General features: G+C 47.8%; 1 protein-coding gene across 1 annotated transcript in view; it reads right to left on the bottom strand.

Moving 5' to 3' along the window:
* The window catches only part of SCN8A (sodium channel, voltage gated, type VIII, alpha subunit), a 37,346-nt gene that overhangs the window by 14,773 nt on the left and 7,658 nt on the right, over positions 1 to 14,915 (bottom strand). Inside the window, 12 exon segments of the mRNA XM_010158344.1 lie at positions 899 to 1,034; positions 2,253 to 2,428; positions 2,431 to 2,638; positions 3,013 to 3,300; positions 3,871 to 4,077; positions 4,769 to 4,910; positions 5,531 to 5,594; positions 6,342 to 6,563; positions 10,473 to 10,564; positions 13,028 to 13,156; positions 13,353 to 13,442; positions 14,854 to 14,915. The exon segment at positions 14,854 to 14,915 is cut by the window's right edge and continues 51 nt beyond it. Coding sequence (XP_010156646.1) covers positions 899 to 1,034; positions 2,253 to 2,428; positions 2,431 to 2,638; positions 3,013 to 3,300; positions 3,871 to 4,077; positions 4,769 to 4,910; positions 5,531 to 5,594; positions 6,342 to 6,563; positions 10,473 to 10,564; positions 13,028 to 13,156; positions 13,353 to 13,442; positions 14,854 to 14,915 — 1,816 coding nt within the window.

Raw genomic sequence — 14,915 nt, 5'->3', positions numbered from 1 at the left:
AACCTCATATGGCTGCTGTTCATAAATTCTTGCTGGCTCCTGCATAACATATTTGGAAATCTCATCTCCGTGTGCTGTCCGTTTCAGCATTTCCGTCATCCAGAAGTCCCCTTTCTCTTTTGACAGCTGTCACATTTCAGCTCTTGGCGTAGCTCAAATCCTTTTCTCCCACGGACTGTAAGCAAAGGAGGGTCTCTCCAGCCCTTGGGAGATGTCAGAAGACAGAACCCCTGCATCAGACGTTGTCTCACTCCTATAATCTCCACACTGCATACTCATTATTGCAAAACTGCATCCCTTTGTTGTCTTTACCTCTGCATCTCTACAGTTCAGATGCAAACCCAAGTAAAACAAAGTCTAATGAATGCTTCTGTATCAGGAACGACTCAAAAGAAGCAGGTTTAGGCAAAACCAATGCATAAATATGTACTGCTCGAAAGCAGGGACAGCTACAGCCTGTGTATCTGAAGGGCACACACGTTCTGACAGGTACCCACGGCTGAGGACCGATCTCTGCTGTGCAGCACTTCCCCGAACGCTCGGGGCCTGACCTGAGCCTGTACCCTGCACCCTCACCCAGCTCCTTTACAGACAACCTATCGCTCTAATCCCCGCAGCCACTACGAAGCCATCTCATGAAGTTTAACATCACCACTCGCCATCCTCTTGGCCAACCTCAGTGGACACGTGTGCCCGTACCCCTATTTTGTGGCCGGCCATACCCGCGGCCGTGCAGAGGGACAGCCAGCACGGCTCCCACACAGGGACCCCAGGGCAGATGGGGTGTGAGGAGCCATCCTACACCTGCCAGGAGATGGGTCCTCTGTCTTCCCACACCACGAGAGGGCAAGCGATACAACCTGAAGACCCCAAAGGCGCACCACCAAGCCATACCTACCCTCAACAAGGGTATTCGTCAGCCCGGTCATCACACTGTTGGTCCGATCCTTCCGCCCGTAGGATGCGTTCACCTGATCCATCGAGACCAAGAGGGACCCACCAGGTTTCTTTCTAATTTCGATTTCAGTAGTTCCCTGCAAAATCCATATGATGATTAATACAAGCTCTTACTCTTCCTGGTATTTTGCACACTTTCAACCTAGAAACATGGCACGCGTGCCCAGGAGAGGGAAGCAGCTTTGTTCCTGCTATCCCTCTCATTTCCTACGTTACATAAGCAGTCAAACCAAAACTCAAGCTTGCTAGTGCCAGTGCTCTGCAGCCTTAGAGAAATGAAGACCATACTTTAAAGACCACTCCTAGCAGCCTGCTGTAGTGCCCAGTGATTTACACCCCGTGCTACTACCGAACAGCACAGACGGGCTGTGACTCTTGTAACCAGGCCACGTCACCACCCAGCAAATAACTGCTAGGTAACATCTTCTCTTTCACACGCGTGTCGTGCCGTTGCGGTTCCCACCACGTCCACGCTGTGTTGAGAGAATTCAATACTGAAGCAAAACGTTGGATTAACACGCTAACCAGAGAAGGAAAAAAACCCAACGGATGCTTAACATGGCTGATTAAGGTCAAAGGGGTTGCAAGAATTGGAATAACAAAAAAATTAGCTTGGAATTTACAGGTACAGTAACCAGACTTTTCTCAGAAACAACTGATTTAGGTCTCTCCCAAATGATGTCTTTTCCATCTTATCTGGATTCTTTCATGCCCCCAGTGTTCTGAGTGTTGTTTCTCTCCTGCATTCTGAAATGTTGATCCACTAAAAAGGTTATTCACTACCAATTCAGTCAACTAATTACAAAAAGTCACAGGCCAGGAAAATTCAACAATAGCATTTTTTAAAAAATCCTTCTTTTACTAAGCTTCCCTTGCAAAATGTAACGAGAGCTAAAAGATTGTTTGTATTTCCTTTTAAATCCCCAAATATTTTATCTTACTGTGAAGAACATTTGCAACAAACTTTGGTTGGTTTCCCCACTCCCGTGCTTTAAACAGCTCCTGGTGAACTGCCCCGGCGTACACTGGGGGTTCTCACTGATACTACTCCTTCAATTAAGGACTCAATTCCAAGCCTTTTTTTCCCAGGAAGCCAGGGAGAGGAGGAGGAGGTGGGTCATTGAGACTGAGAAGGAGAGAAAGGGGAAGGTAAAGCACAGGGTGTTTAATCCAATACAGACTTTATCGTCTCGTTCGGACGCGCACTACGCCGGGGTGTCCGGTTCACTCGCAGGGCGGCACACGGGAGGAGACAGACCACCATGCCTATGCTACCTACTCACTGGCCTTCTTACACCGTCCGGGGTAGCTGCCTTATCTGTTTTCACCTCAGGCAGAAGGCGTCCCCCGGGCATGCTGGAGGGTGGGCCACCGATGAGGGACACCACGCCGTTACAATCCACCGTGCTGTTCCTCTTCACGTTCCGGCGGAGGTTGGGGAAAATCCGCGAGGACCGGCTGCCCTGCGGTGTTGGCCGCTGTAGCTGCTCCTTCGGTCGCGGCCGCGGATGGGGATGAAGAGGGAGTCTCTCCTGCCTTCGCTTTCCTCCACCGTGCTGTGCTCGTCATCAGCAAACTCGTTCTCTGAGCCTGGGTCACGGAATCGCCCTTTGTAGCTGAAGATGCTGCTCTTGCTATTGTGTCGGGAGAGAAAAGGGGAGCCTGGGATACTGAGGAGAGACTAGGAGGGAGAAAAGAAAGAATGACAACAGTGTGAATAGTACGGAAACAAAGCACTGCAGTGCCGTCAAGTGCTACTAAAGTGGTTTCGCTCCCTCCCCAGGTCTACACAAACCAGCACCCGAGTTGTCGGCTGTACTTCAAGGGCTGATCGCTCTTGGCTGGCTGAGTTAGGTTGGTGAGAATTACCTGCTTATTCACCACTCTCAGGAGCGAGTTATGCCACAGCAAGTGTGTGCAAGGGCTGTAAACCTGGGCTGTAAGTGTCCTGATCCACGGTGGGCAGGTTCCTTTGACATGCTAATCAGGATCTAAACTAGAATATAATCCTGACTACAGCCAAGCATAAACATTAGTGAAGGAAATGAAAACTACCTGGTTCATGATGGAAAATTTCCTTCCTAGCCTGTTATCTGGCAGTCTGAATGCTTTCCTCCTCATGCCGTCCTCCGATTCAGACTTGAACACCTTTTCATTGTCACACTTCTCCTCTCCTTCGGACAGTTCCTTGTCCTTCCGTTTTTTCCTCCTGTTCCGCCGCTCCTTGGCGCTCTTGGAACTGAGTTTGGAAATCTCTGAAGAACTCCGAGACATCCTCCCCCCACCATCATCTTCCACAGCATCTTCAGAGACCGTCCCTGCCGAAGTGACCATAGCAGCCGCCTGAGGGTGTAGGCAAGAGAAGGGACAATAAATCAGACCGTACCAGATTAGTACTCCATTTCCTGTTTTAAGAAAGAGAGTGGCTTAATGCACCTAAGTACAAGCCTCTGGGGCAGGAGTGAGATCGTTATTCTTTCTCTTGGAAGAAACTTGCAGCCCGGACTTGTAAAAATTTTGGGATTCCACTTCTTGAGGGCAGTAAAATCCCTCTCAGTCCCTCAGCTTTGTTTATAAGCATTTGATACAGGAGTGACAAAGACGTACTGGTCTGTCTTGCAAAGATATTCCCACGCTGAACTAGAACTCTAGGAATGCTCAGAATTTAGTTAATAGGGAGTTTTCCGGTACAAAACCAGCACAGCAAGCTCGCTCATAATTCAGGAACAACCAGCAGCAGCAGGGAAGAGACAGTGCACAATGTCACCCCCAGTCAACAGAGGACGTGCCGCCAGGGCAAGCCAGCCACGGCACTGCTGCATTTTCTGATTAGACATCAGTGCTCTGTAATACCAGGCAAGGAAATCTTAAAATATGTAAATGCATCCAAAAATATACAATCAAAACACTCACTTGTGCTTCTTCCTGCTGCTTTTTCAATTGTTCTAACATGGCCTTGAATTCTGCCTCCTTCTGCTCTGCCTCTTCCAGCGTGGCCTGGTTCTGCTCTTCATAAGCCATAGCTACCACAGCCAAAATTAGATTAACCAGGTAGAATGATCCCACAAAGATCACCAAGACAAAGAAGATCATGTAGGTTTTTCCTGCTGCTCGTAAGGTCTGGAAGTAGAAAAGAACGGGAGAGGGAAGAGAAAAGGAAAGGGGAAAAGAATTTCAGAGTGACACCCGACACATGAACTGATCCCAAGCTTCTTGACCTCAGTGCTTCTAAGAAAATACAGCGGTGCTGAATATTTAACACCTCAGCTCTTCAGCTACAAAAAGACACTGCACATTCGTTAGCTATAAACACAAAAGGTGACATCCCTCTTCTCTTAAGGGAACATCCAACGGATGCAGACTGACAACGATTCAGAAGTACAGCGTGAAACTCAATGCTTCGACTCCCTTAAAGCAAAACAAAGTAGAAGAAAAGCCATTTCAGCAAGGTCCCCAAACCACCCCTGGCTTACAAGGAAACTCTCTGCCCTCCAAAGTGCCCGAGCACCTTCTGTGGGCAGAGCTGAACTGCTCACAGCCTTCTGCAGCAGAGCAGTTCCCAGTTCAGCTGTAGGAAGCTGGAAGGGGGCGCTGCCTGTAAGCGAGGGTTGTACTTTAAATCCAGAGGGATCGCAGGGATCCCCCCGCTTACCAGCAATGCCCCCTTCCTCCTCAAGCCACAGTATCTCACTGCGCAGCTTTACTCGCAGCTCATCTTTCAGAAAGGAGGATAAAGCTCGTCCCGTTTTCCTTTCCTGTGTCCTCCTCAAATTCTCATCTTGTGGAACGCGGAAGCAAAGTGTTTACTTACCAACTGATACAAGTTTTCCCAAAAGTCCTGAGTCATAAGGCGAAATAAAGCCAGAAAAGCCCAGCTGAAAGTGTCAAAGCTCGTGTAACCGTAGTTGGGGTTCCGTCCCGCTTTCATGCACGTGTAACCCTCCGGACATTGGCTGCGAAGAAGACGACAGCTGTTTCAGGGCACCAAGGCAGTGAAAGGGATGGAGCACATTGACAGTGTGCACGTTAGCCCTGCTTGTGGGGATTTTCACAACCCTCGTAACACATAGCAAGCGTTTTGCTTTCCCCGTCACATACGAATAGCAGACGAGGAGACTAACAGGATGGCAGAAAAGCCCTGCTATCGTTGCCCTGTGGAAACAAGATGTGGCAACAGGAGGCTTTCCACCCAACATGAGCCCTAAGTGTCTTTAGAGCTGAAGGAGCGGGTGAAAAACCAACTGGAGGCAATGGCACAAGGAAAGTTTCCATTTCTGAACCTCCACCCCCTACTTCTCTGATGATTCTTCTGACTGGATTCAGAGGGAAATGATACCACTCATAATCATCACTAGATGCACCTGCCTCCCAACATGACAAGAAAAATGTCAGCTTACATTACTCAAATGGCAACAATGGATTCATTATCAGATTAAGAAACGTGGAACCTTTGACACGTGAAATAACACCAGAACCAACAAAGGACAACAGGAAATATTCCAAAGGTTTTGCCATCATTCGCCAACATCAACAATAATCAGAGTCTCTACTCGTAATAAAGCTCAACACTCACCCTGCATCTGAGCTGTTACCACAGAGCAAAGGATCAGGGGCACCAGGAATTATGTAAAAATTGGCTGAAGAAGATGAAAAAGAAAAGATTACACGCACACACAAATGGAGTTAGGGGATTTAACATACCACAGCACTACAAAACCTTCGCTTAAGGGCCCTCTACATCCCTTCCTGATAAATTCATCAGCAAACTAACCCAGCTTTAGGTAACACTAGCCCCACTAATTGTGACTGACTTTAAACACCTTTCTGGAAGTCAGTGTAGCATTTTGAATCAAGGTTTCAAACTAGTAGATAAGCTCAAAGGGAGAAAAGGGAGGAAGAAATCAAGTTCCAAGAACTCAGAGGCTGGTTCCCTTGATCATCCGCAGCCTCATTTGCAGCTCTGGAATCCTGCCAGCGTGGAAGGGTGCTGCAAAGCAGAAACAGGTACCAACAACTCCGTGTGCGTCCTCTGAAGAACTCGGCAGAACCACGTGATGGACCTGACATTCAGCCCAGGGGTTTCCAGGGGCAGAGGTAATTCCCATTTACCAGGTTTCAACTGTTTTTAATCGAAAACAAAACGGGGGGGGGGAAAGCATTTTGGAAAACATATTTAGCTAAAAAAGCACAGCCAAGACCATCTAAAGGATGAACCCAACCAGAAACACCTTAAGGCGGCCTGGTTTCTGAAAACTGAGAAATACTTGAGCCAAGGGTATTTGCTGTGCTGGACACACTGTGTTTTAAGCCGTATCAGAAATCCTGGTCAGCAGCTTTAAGCCAAATAAGACCATTTTAGGGAGTGTCACTGCAGAAATACCTACACATATTGTTGGTGTATTCCTCCCAGTCAAAGCCCTTAGAGCCATTATCCAGGAAAGTCTCGTTCACATTAATTGGCCATATCACACACTTGTTCCTTAAATTGCCCATAAAGAGCTGCAGCCCGATCAGAGCAAAGACACTGAGACAAAACACTGTCAAGATCATTACATCCGACAGCTTCTTCACAGACTGAATTAGGGCACCCACAATGGTCTTCAGGCCTGCAGAGAAGAAAACAAGATGAGAAATCACTCCTGTGGAATGAAAAGACATTGGAAATTCAAACACATGCGGTACCTTACAACCTATATGGGGGGGAGACTGGGGCTGTGACGTGGTCGGGTTCCTGGGACCAACCACTCGCTTTCGGGTTTTTCCCCACAGTACGATAAAGGGGATGGATGAACCAAGCTCACGGGTTTCAGAGGTGAACTAGCAGCAGTCAGACAAAACAAAATGCTAACGTTCATGCCTGAGAATATCTGGGCCTTGAGGCAAAGCGTACTCGGAGTTGCTGCCATGAAAACAGGGCTTGTTTAAACAAAGATGTTAAATTAAGATACGCCGCTACAAACCTCTCCGTGGACACATTTGGGTGTGTTTAAGTCTGGCTTATTGGCATAAACGACAACAACTTACAAAGATCAAATACCTTTGGAACTGTCTACATCTTAAGTTTCTACTGCTTAACTAAACTGTTCCAGCACTTCCCCTTTCCTTGCGGGAGCTGAATCCTTGGTTTCGATCACGGGTTTTGTTACAGGTAGGGCAGGATTTCATCCAGAGCGCTGGCTCTTCACGTACCAAGGCCGTCAGGATCATTAAGAGCCAAGGCTCAAAAATAAAAGTAAGCTCAGGCATAAGCCAAGTATCCTGCCGGTCTTGCAAACCAGTCCGGTCTGCAAGAGGAACCATCCATGAAGTGGGGGACAAACGCAGCGCTAACGCTTTCAGGAGACAGATCTAAACGAGGAAGAATTTTGGATGCAGGAACAATACAGTATCAGGGCCCTTCAATCAGCCTTTCTGCTGTTAAGTGGGATGATCTTGCATTTAGTGAGTAGTGAAAGAGGCCGAAGGGAGGAAGGAGGAAGAAACCCCCATAAATCACAGATCCCACTGAATCTGGCGCTAGTCAGATCCCAGTCTCTGGCTGAGGCCACTCAGCACTCTGCAATTAACCTCTGACAAGAAACCTTTCTACATCAACAGAGCTTTGATCCAAATCAGGAACATAACGACTCAAAAATACATAAATAAAAAGGAATTCTTATGGAGGCATAATTAAAAAAGTCTTTAGTTCGCTCTCCAAAACTTTAAATCAACGCCCAAGCCCTACTCCAGGAGGAAGCGGTGTTTTGCTGTTAGTCCTGGCAGCACTCGCCTGCATGCTCGTCGCGCCCCGCAAACACGCACCCCCCTGCGCATGCAGCGTCTACACCCCCGCCCGTCCCTCTGCTTTGTGCGTCACTCCCCCAGAGGCACAGAACGGGGATTTGAACCCAGGTGACAAACTGGCAGCAAGAGTGTTCCCAGCCCGGGCTCAGGACACACCAACAACTTGCAGCCGACGCAATCGCCGTGCTGCGCTGCAGCCCCCGATCAGCCCCGGGTTAACGCAGGCGTCACAGGCTAGCGACGCTCCAGGGGCGACGGCATCAGTCCATCAAAATACCAGTAACTCCAGTGCCCATAACCCATCTTTAGACCGGCACAGAGCTTAGTGTGGTCTAAGGAGGCGTGAGATGAAAGCAACATTTTAGTGTTGTAGCTCCTAGGTGCCACGGTCTCCTCCTGTCACACAAACCCTATGCCTGCATGGAACTTTGTCCAGTGGCTTGTCATGTTCTGGGAATACTTCCCATTTTTATCTGGGCTGAAAAACACCCTGAGAATAATCCCAATTATTGACAGAAGATGTAATTAGCTCTCCTCGTAACACTAAAAAAAGGCATTAGCTCAGCACAGGGTTAAAATTCCCATTCCGTTACACGTGCTGAAGCAGAAGGGGAACCCCTTTATATTTTAAGTGTATTCTAGAAGTCACTTCTCCCCCGAGACATGCCAGCACTAAACCCCATAAAGAGCGCTCTGCGTCCGAGTTCAGATTAAATAACCCAAAGGGCTAATTACCCAAATGCTTTACATTCCTCCTGTTAGTCAGGACTGCGAGAGGGGAGCAAGGGTTGTGCTCTACCTACGTGCTGCAGACCCGCAGCTGGGGCAGTGCTACCCCAGAGCCTGACTTACAAAACTCCCAAAGTTCTGGCGTTTATAGACCCAGCCACCAAGGTGTTGGGTGTGCCCGATGCCCAGACAGGATCCCCTCAGCTGCGGGCAGCAGATCACCCCTTTAGGAAAAGGTGCAGCTGCACTGAGCTTTGCAGGGCTCAGATCCACCCCCTTTTATTTGAAATAAGAGGAAAACTCCATTAGTTTTGAGCGGTGTGGAGAGGAAACAAATTGGAACTGTTCTGCTCCTTCCACAGGAGACAGGGCACGCTGCCACACGTTTAGTAACCGGCTTGTTGAAGCTGCATCATCTCCACTGTGATGATGAAAGCAGAACACACAGGAAACGTATTTTAACACCGATGCTTTTTTTGAGCCAGCCAGTTACACCTGCAGCAGGCTGACAGAATCGCAGCTGCACTTCTGGTCCGTGTAGTGCACTAGCAGCAACTACCAAAACCTTTTGCTCTCTGCGTGTGCACCGAGGAAGGCAAAGGGAGAAGCTGTGGATGCCCCAGCCCTGGGAGTGTCCAAGGCCAGGCTGGATGAGGCTTGGAGCAACCTGGGCTATGGAAGGTGTCCCTGCCCATGGCAGGGGGGTTGGAACTGGATGATCTTTAAGGTCCCTTCCAACCCAAACCATTCCATGATTCTACGATTATTCTAGCATTCTCCCATTCGGCGCCAGAAAAGCAGGTGCCACTTAAGAACGCCATGCACGACAGCCATGTACATCTGATGGGTTTAGCAGTCTGGAATGGGGACAAAAGCGATGGGCCCCTACAATCCCATACTCTCTTTTCTGGCAAATGTATATGCAAGTGTAGCCTGAGAAAGCAACAGAACCGTTATCAGTTAATGCACCAGGAAACAAAACATGAAGAAATAGAAGACCAAAACTCATCAGGTGATTATTTGGGGTGCCTGCCTTGAGACAGCACCTGGAGACTGGAAAACTACAGATGCTTCAGTGCCTGTGAAAATTGAGTCTTGACCTTAAAATTAGGGACACTGTGAGAAACCATCTGCACGAGACTTTTCTGTCCAAGAATTCAGGCTCAGGATCACACTCGCAGCCTGTAATGCCTCCATGGTCTCTCTCAGCAAAGGAAGGGCCACTGCTTACCCTCTGACACCCAGGCTGAGTCAGAGCCTAGAAGCAGCTTTGTAAGCGACAGTCCTGCAAAGTCCAGCTCTGGGGGTGGCACGTGGAACGGGCAGGTCTGCGAACTGGGACTTCGGGCTTACTGACAGCTCGGTCAGCACTTTGGGCCACACACTGCTGCACTGAGAGCTGACAAGCGGTTCCACTCCAACAGACAAATGCAAGAACCGGTGGCGCCCACACTCCATCTAGCTGAGTCTATCTCCCAACGGCAGCATCAACACTTTCTGAAGACAGGGCAGCAGGTTTATCGTCATTACCTAGAAAACAACCTGCCCCAGATCCCATCTGACTCCAAGTAACTGAAGCAGCCTCACGCAGAAAGGTTTCGATCTTGGTTGGGTTTTGCTCACTTGCTGTACAAACTTATTCCTAAAACAGCTCTAGAAACACTGATGTTAATGGGATGACTCGCTGTGCAGGAAAACTTCCTGAGGAGGAAGGGAAGGCCTGATCTTCTCTTCATCTGGATCCAACTCCAGGTCTGGCTTTCAGTTCAGAGATCGGATAGCCACATGGGTACGCAGGGATAAAGAAGTGCAGAACAGCGGGCTGTTCATCCCACAATTTGACGGCCCAGAAGCCTTAATTTCAACCTGCTCTGTTTATACAGACTGCAAAGCCCATCAAAAACATCCCAGTGCCATTTCGGAGAAATAAGCAATGCAGGACGGGAGGGGAGATACGGAAACGGTACACGCAAGACCAGCCTTTAGTGCTTAATGGTTCTCACCTGGAATAACAGAGATAGTTTTCAAAGCTCGGAGAACTCTGAAAGTTCTCAATGCTGAGACATTCCCAAGGTCCACAAACTCTGTGACATATCTGCAATGAGGGAGGTCACACACAAAAAACACAATGACAATACACACACCAAAATAAAACAACAACTACAGACAAAGCAATACATCACTCACAGGGGCCTGTACCCAACAGCTAACACCAACCGGAGGCCGCCTTACCTGGAATTACAGAAATAGTTTTCAAAGCTCTCAGAACCCTGAAAGTGCGCAGAGCTGAAACATTGCCTAGGTTTACAAACTCTGTTATATACCTGCAGAATTAAACCAGAGTTAATGGCACCGTTGGGGTCACCTTCCTTTGCAAACAGTTGTCTGTTTGTAGGAAACAGCTCGTCATTTAAAATGTTTAGAACTGGCATTTAAAAGAGAGAAACAGAGAATTTCAGAGCCCAAACACAGTTTAAGTCTCTCCACGCTGCAACCAGCTTGTCCAGGTGACAGGCAGATACTCGCACCCTTGCCTATAGGGGACTTGACAGCGTAACGCCACGTCTACGGCAGAAAGCGATCGCAAAACTGTGCGAGGAGACCGGGTGACATCCCCTCAGTTCAGTGGTTTCAGGTATATTCGCCTCACTTTGTGTTTTTAATAAAGCAGGATCATCTTCTGCGTTGATTAGCACCCTTCATTTCAATCCCTTATGCTCGACTACCTGTTTGTGAGCCACAGGCAGGTACAATTACCCCCATTTTACGAGGGGATAAACTGAGATACACAGAGGAGGAGAGGCTTCGTGCAGGGCTAACGGAGTTACATTTGACCACAGCCCAGAAAAGGGTACTTCCTCTGTGCTGTCCGGGGAGAAACGTGGTGTGAAAAAGCAAAGAAATGCACAATATTCAAGATTCTTCCTGGTGCAAAAAATGCCTCAAGCGCTTCGTAAAACTTAGACTCCACAGTGGGATTTAAATAACACGCAGGCTTGCTCCAGCCCCTGACACGAAAGGGTTGTTTTGGAATTCTACAGGCAACCTCCATGGGACTAGGGAGGTGACAGGTAGATCTGCTGGAGATTTGGCACAGTTTAAGCCCAACGCGCTGGGCCTTTTTGATTTGTCAGGAAACAAAGGAAATCACCAACTCGGGGGCTGAATCCCACCCATGTGCGCAGAACCAAGCGCCTCGCCCCCACAGGCATGTTCACACCGTGCACAGCAGATCCCCGCCACTCCGAAGTGAAACCAGAGTGAGTTACCAGTTATTTGCCTGTTGTGTACCGTCTCCAAGCCTCCGCGTGTGACTTAAATACACAGCTACAAGGCTGGTAGAAAAAGAGCGGAAGCTCAGGAAAACCGAGGCCTGAAGGGGCTACAAGGAAGCTGGGGGGGACTTTTTACAAGGGGCTGTAGTGACAGGACAAGGGGTAACGGGTTTAAATGGAAAGTGGGGAGGTTTAGATTAGATATCAGGAAGGAATTCTTCCCGCAGAGGGTGGGGAGGCACTGGGACTGGTTGCCCAGAGAAGCTGTGGATGCCCCATCCGTGGGAGTGTCCAAGGCCAGGCTGGATGAGGCTTGGAGCAACCTGGGCTAATGGAAGGGGTCCCTGCCCATGGCAGGGGGTGGGACTGGATGAACTTTAAGGGCCCTTCCAACCCAAACCATTCCATGATCCTATGGTTCTAACAGCCTCAGCTGCAGCACCCAACCAAAACGAGGCTTTTCATATGATTAAAGCATTTTACTAGATTAAATTCTGAAAATTTGGCTTCCTGAGCCTCCCTCCGTGATCCCTGGGTTTTCATTTGCCATTGTTAACTACAGGAGCCCAAACACACACACGTGCAATAGTTCAAAAGGGACAAAAAAGTCTCTTCCACCGTCAGACTACCAGTGACACCCGGTCTTCCTCGGCAGTACTGAGCCTAAGCACCTCAACGCAGGCCAGCAAGGTAAAAAACAGAGATCTAGCGTGCATCTCCCAGGCCAGCTGTCCGTTCAGACTTCCCCAAGAATTCCTCATTATCAAACCAATGTAAGCTGATCTGGCACAAGAGAAAAGAACGAGGCAGGAAATCAAAGCGTCTCCTTTCCTGCCACTTGCACCTTCATGGGAAATGGGTCAGTAGACGTTAAACCTTAAGTCACGTCCCGGGAAACGTTAACATGCAAGTCTGAGGAGGGAAGGAGTGGGGGAGACTAGAATTAAAGGTGTTTGGCTCCTAGTCTTACACCTAACAGAACAAGCTGCCACTCTGGCCTGTGAGCAATCAACTGCTGGGCACTATTATCAAGTCTTATATCAATAAAGGCACTTTTCAGAAAATCATGGTGTTGGAGGAACTAACTCCATGGAGTTGCATTTTAGATCTGTGACTCTGTGTCAGGATCAAGCTTCCATCTGAAAAATCAAGACAGCAATCTTTATGGGATTTGCTGAAGTTTGCCTTGATTTAGTTTCTCCTTACACACCCACCCTTTTCCCAAGGTCTCATCCCCTCCTGGCCACCACAAATACCTGAAACACTCTGAAAACACCACTTACGCCATCATGATTACACTGAAATCCAGCCAGTTCCATGGGTCACGGAGGAAGGTAAAGCCATCTATACAGAAACCTCTTGCAATGATTTTCACAAGTGATTCGAATGTATAAATCCCAGTGAACGTATACCTGTTGCGAGAGAGAGAGACCCGTGCTGAGAAACATCATTTCAGTCGTGAAAAAAGCTGAATTACACACACTTGTGTCTAAATAAAGTGGATACAAAAGGTGACTTGCATTCATGCTGACTTCAACGCGAGTAGGAACGGATTTCTCAACAGAAACATTCTGCAAGATGCTTAAAAATACAAGAAGTATTACTTACTCCACATTCTTGGACCATTCGGGTGGGTTACTAAAAGTCATGAATACACAGTTGGTCAAAATAGTGCACATAATGATCATGCTAAATACTGTAGAACAAAGTCAAGGAGCAAAGGGACATGAGCGTGGCTCTTTACATCAGCTTCCAGCTCCCTAAAGATTACTGTGCCAAAGGAAAATTCAACAATTTCCAGTCTATTCCCTGTGGACTACAAACAGGAGCCAAGGGGCTTCCAGCAGTCCTGGGAAATGAGACCGGAGCGACTATATAGCAACAGCATTTTTACGTCACCGCTCTTTTATATTTTCTGGTATGCCCGAGCAATTCAAAAAAATCATAGACCCAAATGCAAATACCTCCCCAAATAATCCCATCTATTCAGTAATTTCTAATGCATGGCCTGCTAATATATCCAACGGGAAAGCAGAGCTGCCATCCATGGACACCTAGGAGTTAGCTCAGATTCTCTGTGTGCTCGGGATCTCACGTCACGTCTGCTGACGGAAGGCACAGGACGGACTGGCTTGGGGAGCGTTGCAGGGCCAGCACAATTTCAGAATTAGAAGTTGCAGTGGGTTTTAACACCTGAATTATTGGCAGAATGGTAAAATCCAGGGTCAGATCCAAAGCTGGCTGACATCCAATGCTGTTTGGGCACTCAAATGGATTTTAGATCCAGGCCCAAGATCCACTCGATCTCAACCTGACAGATCTGCATCTCTCCGCTGTGCCTCACCACATCCCAGGGGAGGTGAATTTATGGGAAATAACACACAAGCCAATGAAAACATTCCAGCCTGAGATCCCAAGTCCATTTTGAAAAGATGGAAAAGCTTTTTCTTTGTATGAGATGCAGGAAGTAAGGACTCAGAAGCCTCTAAACCAACGAATGAACATGGTTCCATTTTAAAGTCACTTTCTTAAAATAAATAAATAAACAGGGCAAAGCAGCTCATCCAACAGACTCTTTTTTCCCCTCTCCTGCTAACACAGGCAGCTGATGTTTCAGAAGCCATCAGAGCTGCCTGAAGCCCTGCAGTGCTACGTTTTGGAACAGCCTTGCCATTAGAAGGAAGTTTGAGAAACGCCAGAAGAGCAAGAAATCAGTCAGTGCCTAATTACATGTAAAGCATCCTTGGCTCCTTCTCCAGGTACTAATCCCGTTTAACCATCTCCGCAGCTAGTGAAAGCTCAACTCCTCCTCATGGGAAGCATAAATCTCATCTGTTCCAAAACATATCCATGTCTGTGCACTGATGGACACAGATGGGTACAATTTAGCAGGGAAGATAAACAAAAAGTTTACTTTGACTGGGTGTGGCTAAAGGAACATGCTTTTTCATTCAAAAAGGCCCATTTCTGTGTGTGCTCCAAGGCCAATCCAACTTTACCGGGGGCAAAACTGTAATTCACAGGCACTGAGCTGAGCAGTAAGACAAGCAGCAAGAGATTTTTCAATGAATATACAAAGGCAAAAATAACTCCGTCATAAAAAGGATATGAATGTATCAAAATTTTAATAGCTATTCTTCTAAACAGATTAAAAGGACTTAAAATGTACAA

Source organism: Eurypyga helias, unplaced genomic scaffold (genome assembly GCF_000690775.1).
Source record: "Eurypyga helias isolate BGI_N326 unplaced genomic scaffold, ASM69077v1 scaffold11939, whole genome shotgun sequence".
NCBI classification, from domain to species: domain Eukaryota; kingdom Metazoa; phylum Chordata; class Aves; order Eurypygiformes; family Eurypygidae; genus Eurypyga; species Eurypyga helias.
This window is presented reverse-complemented; position numbering and strand designations above follow the sequence as displayed.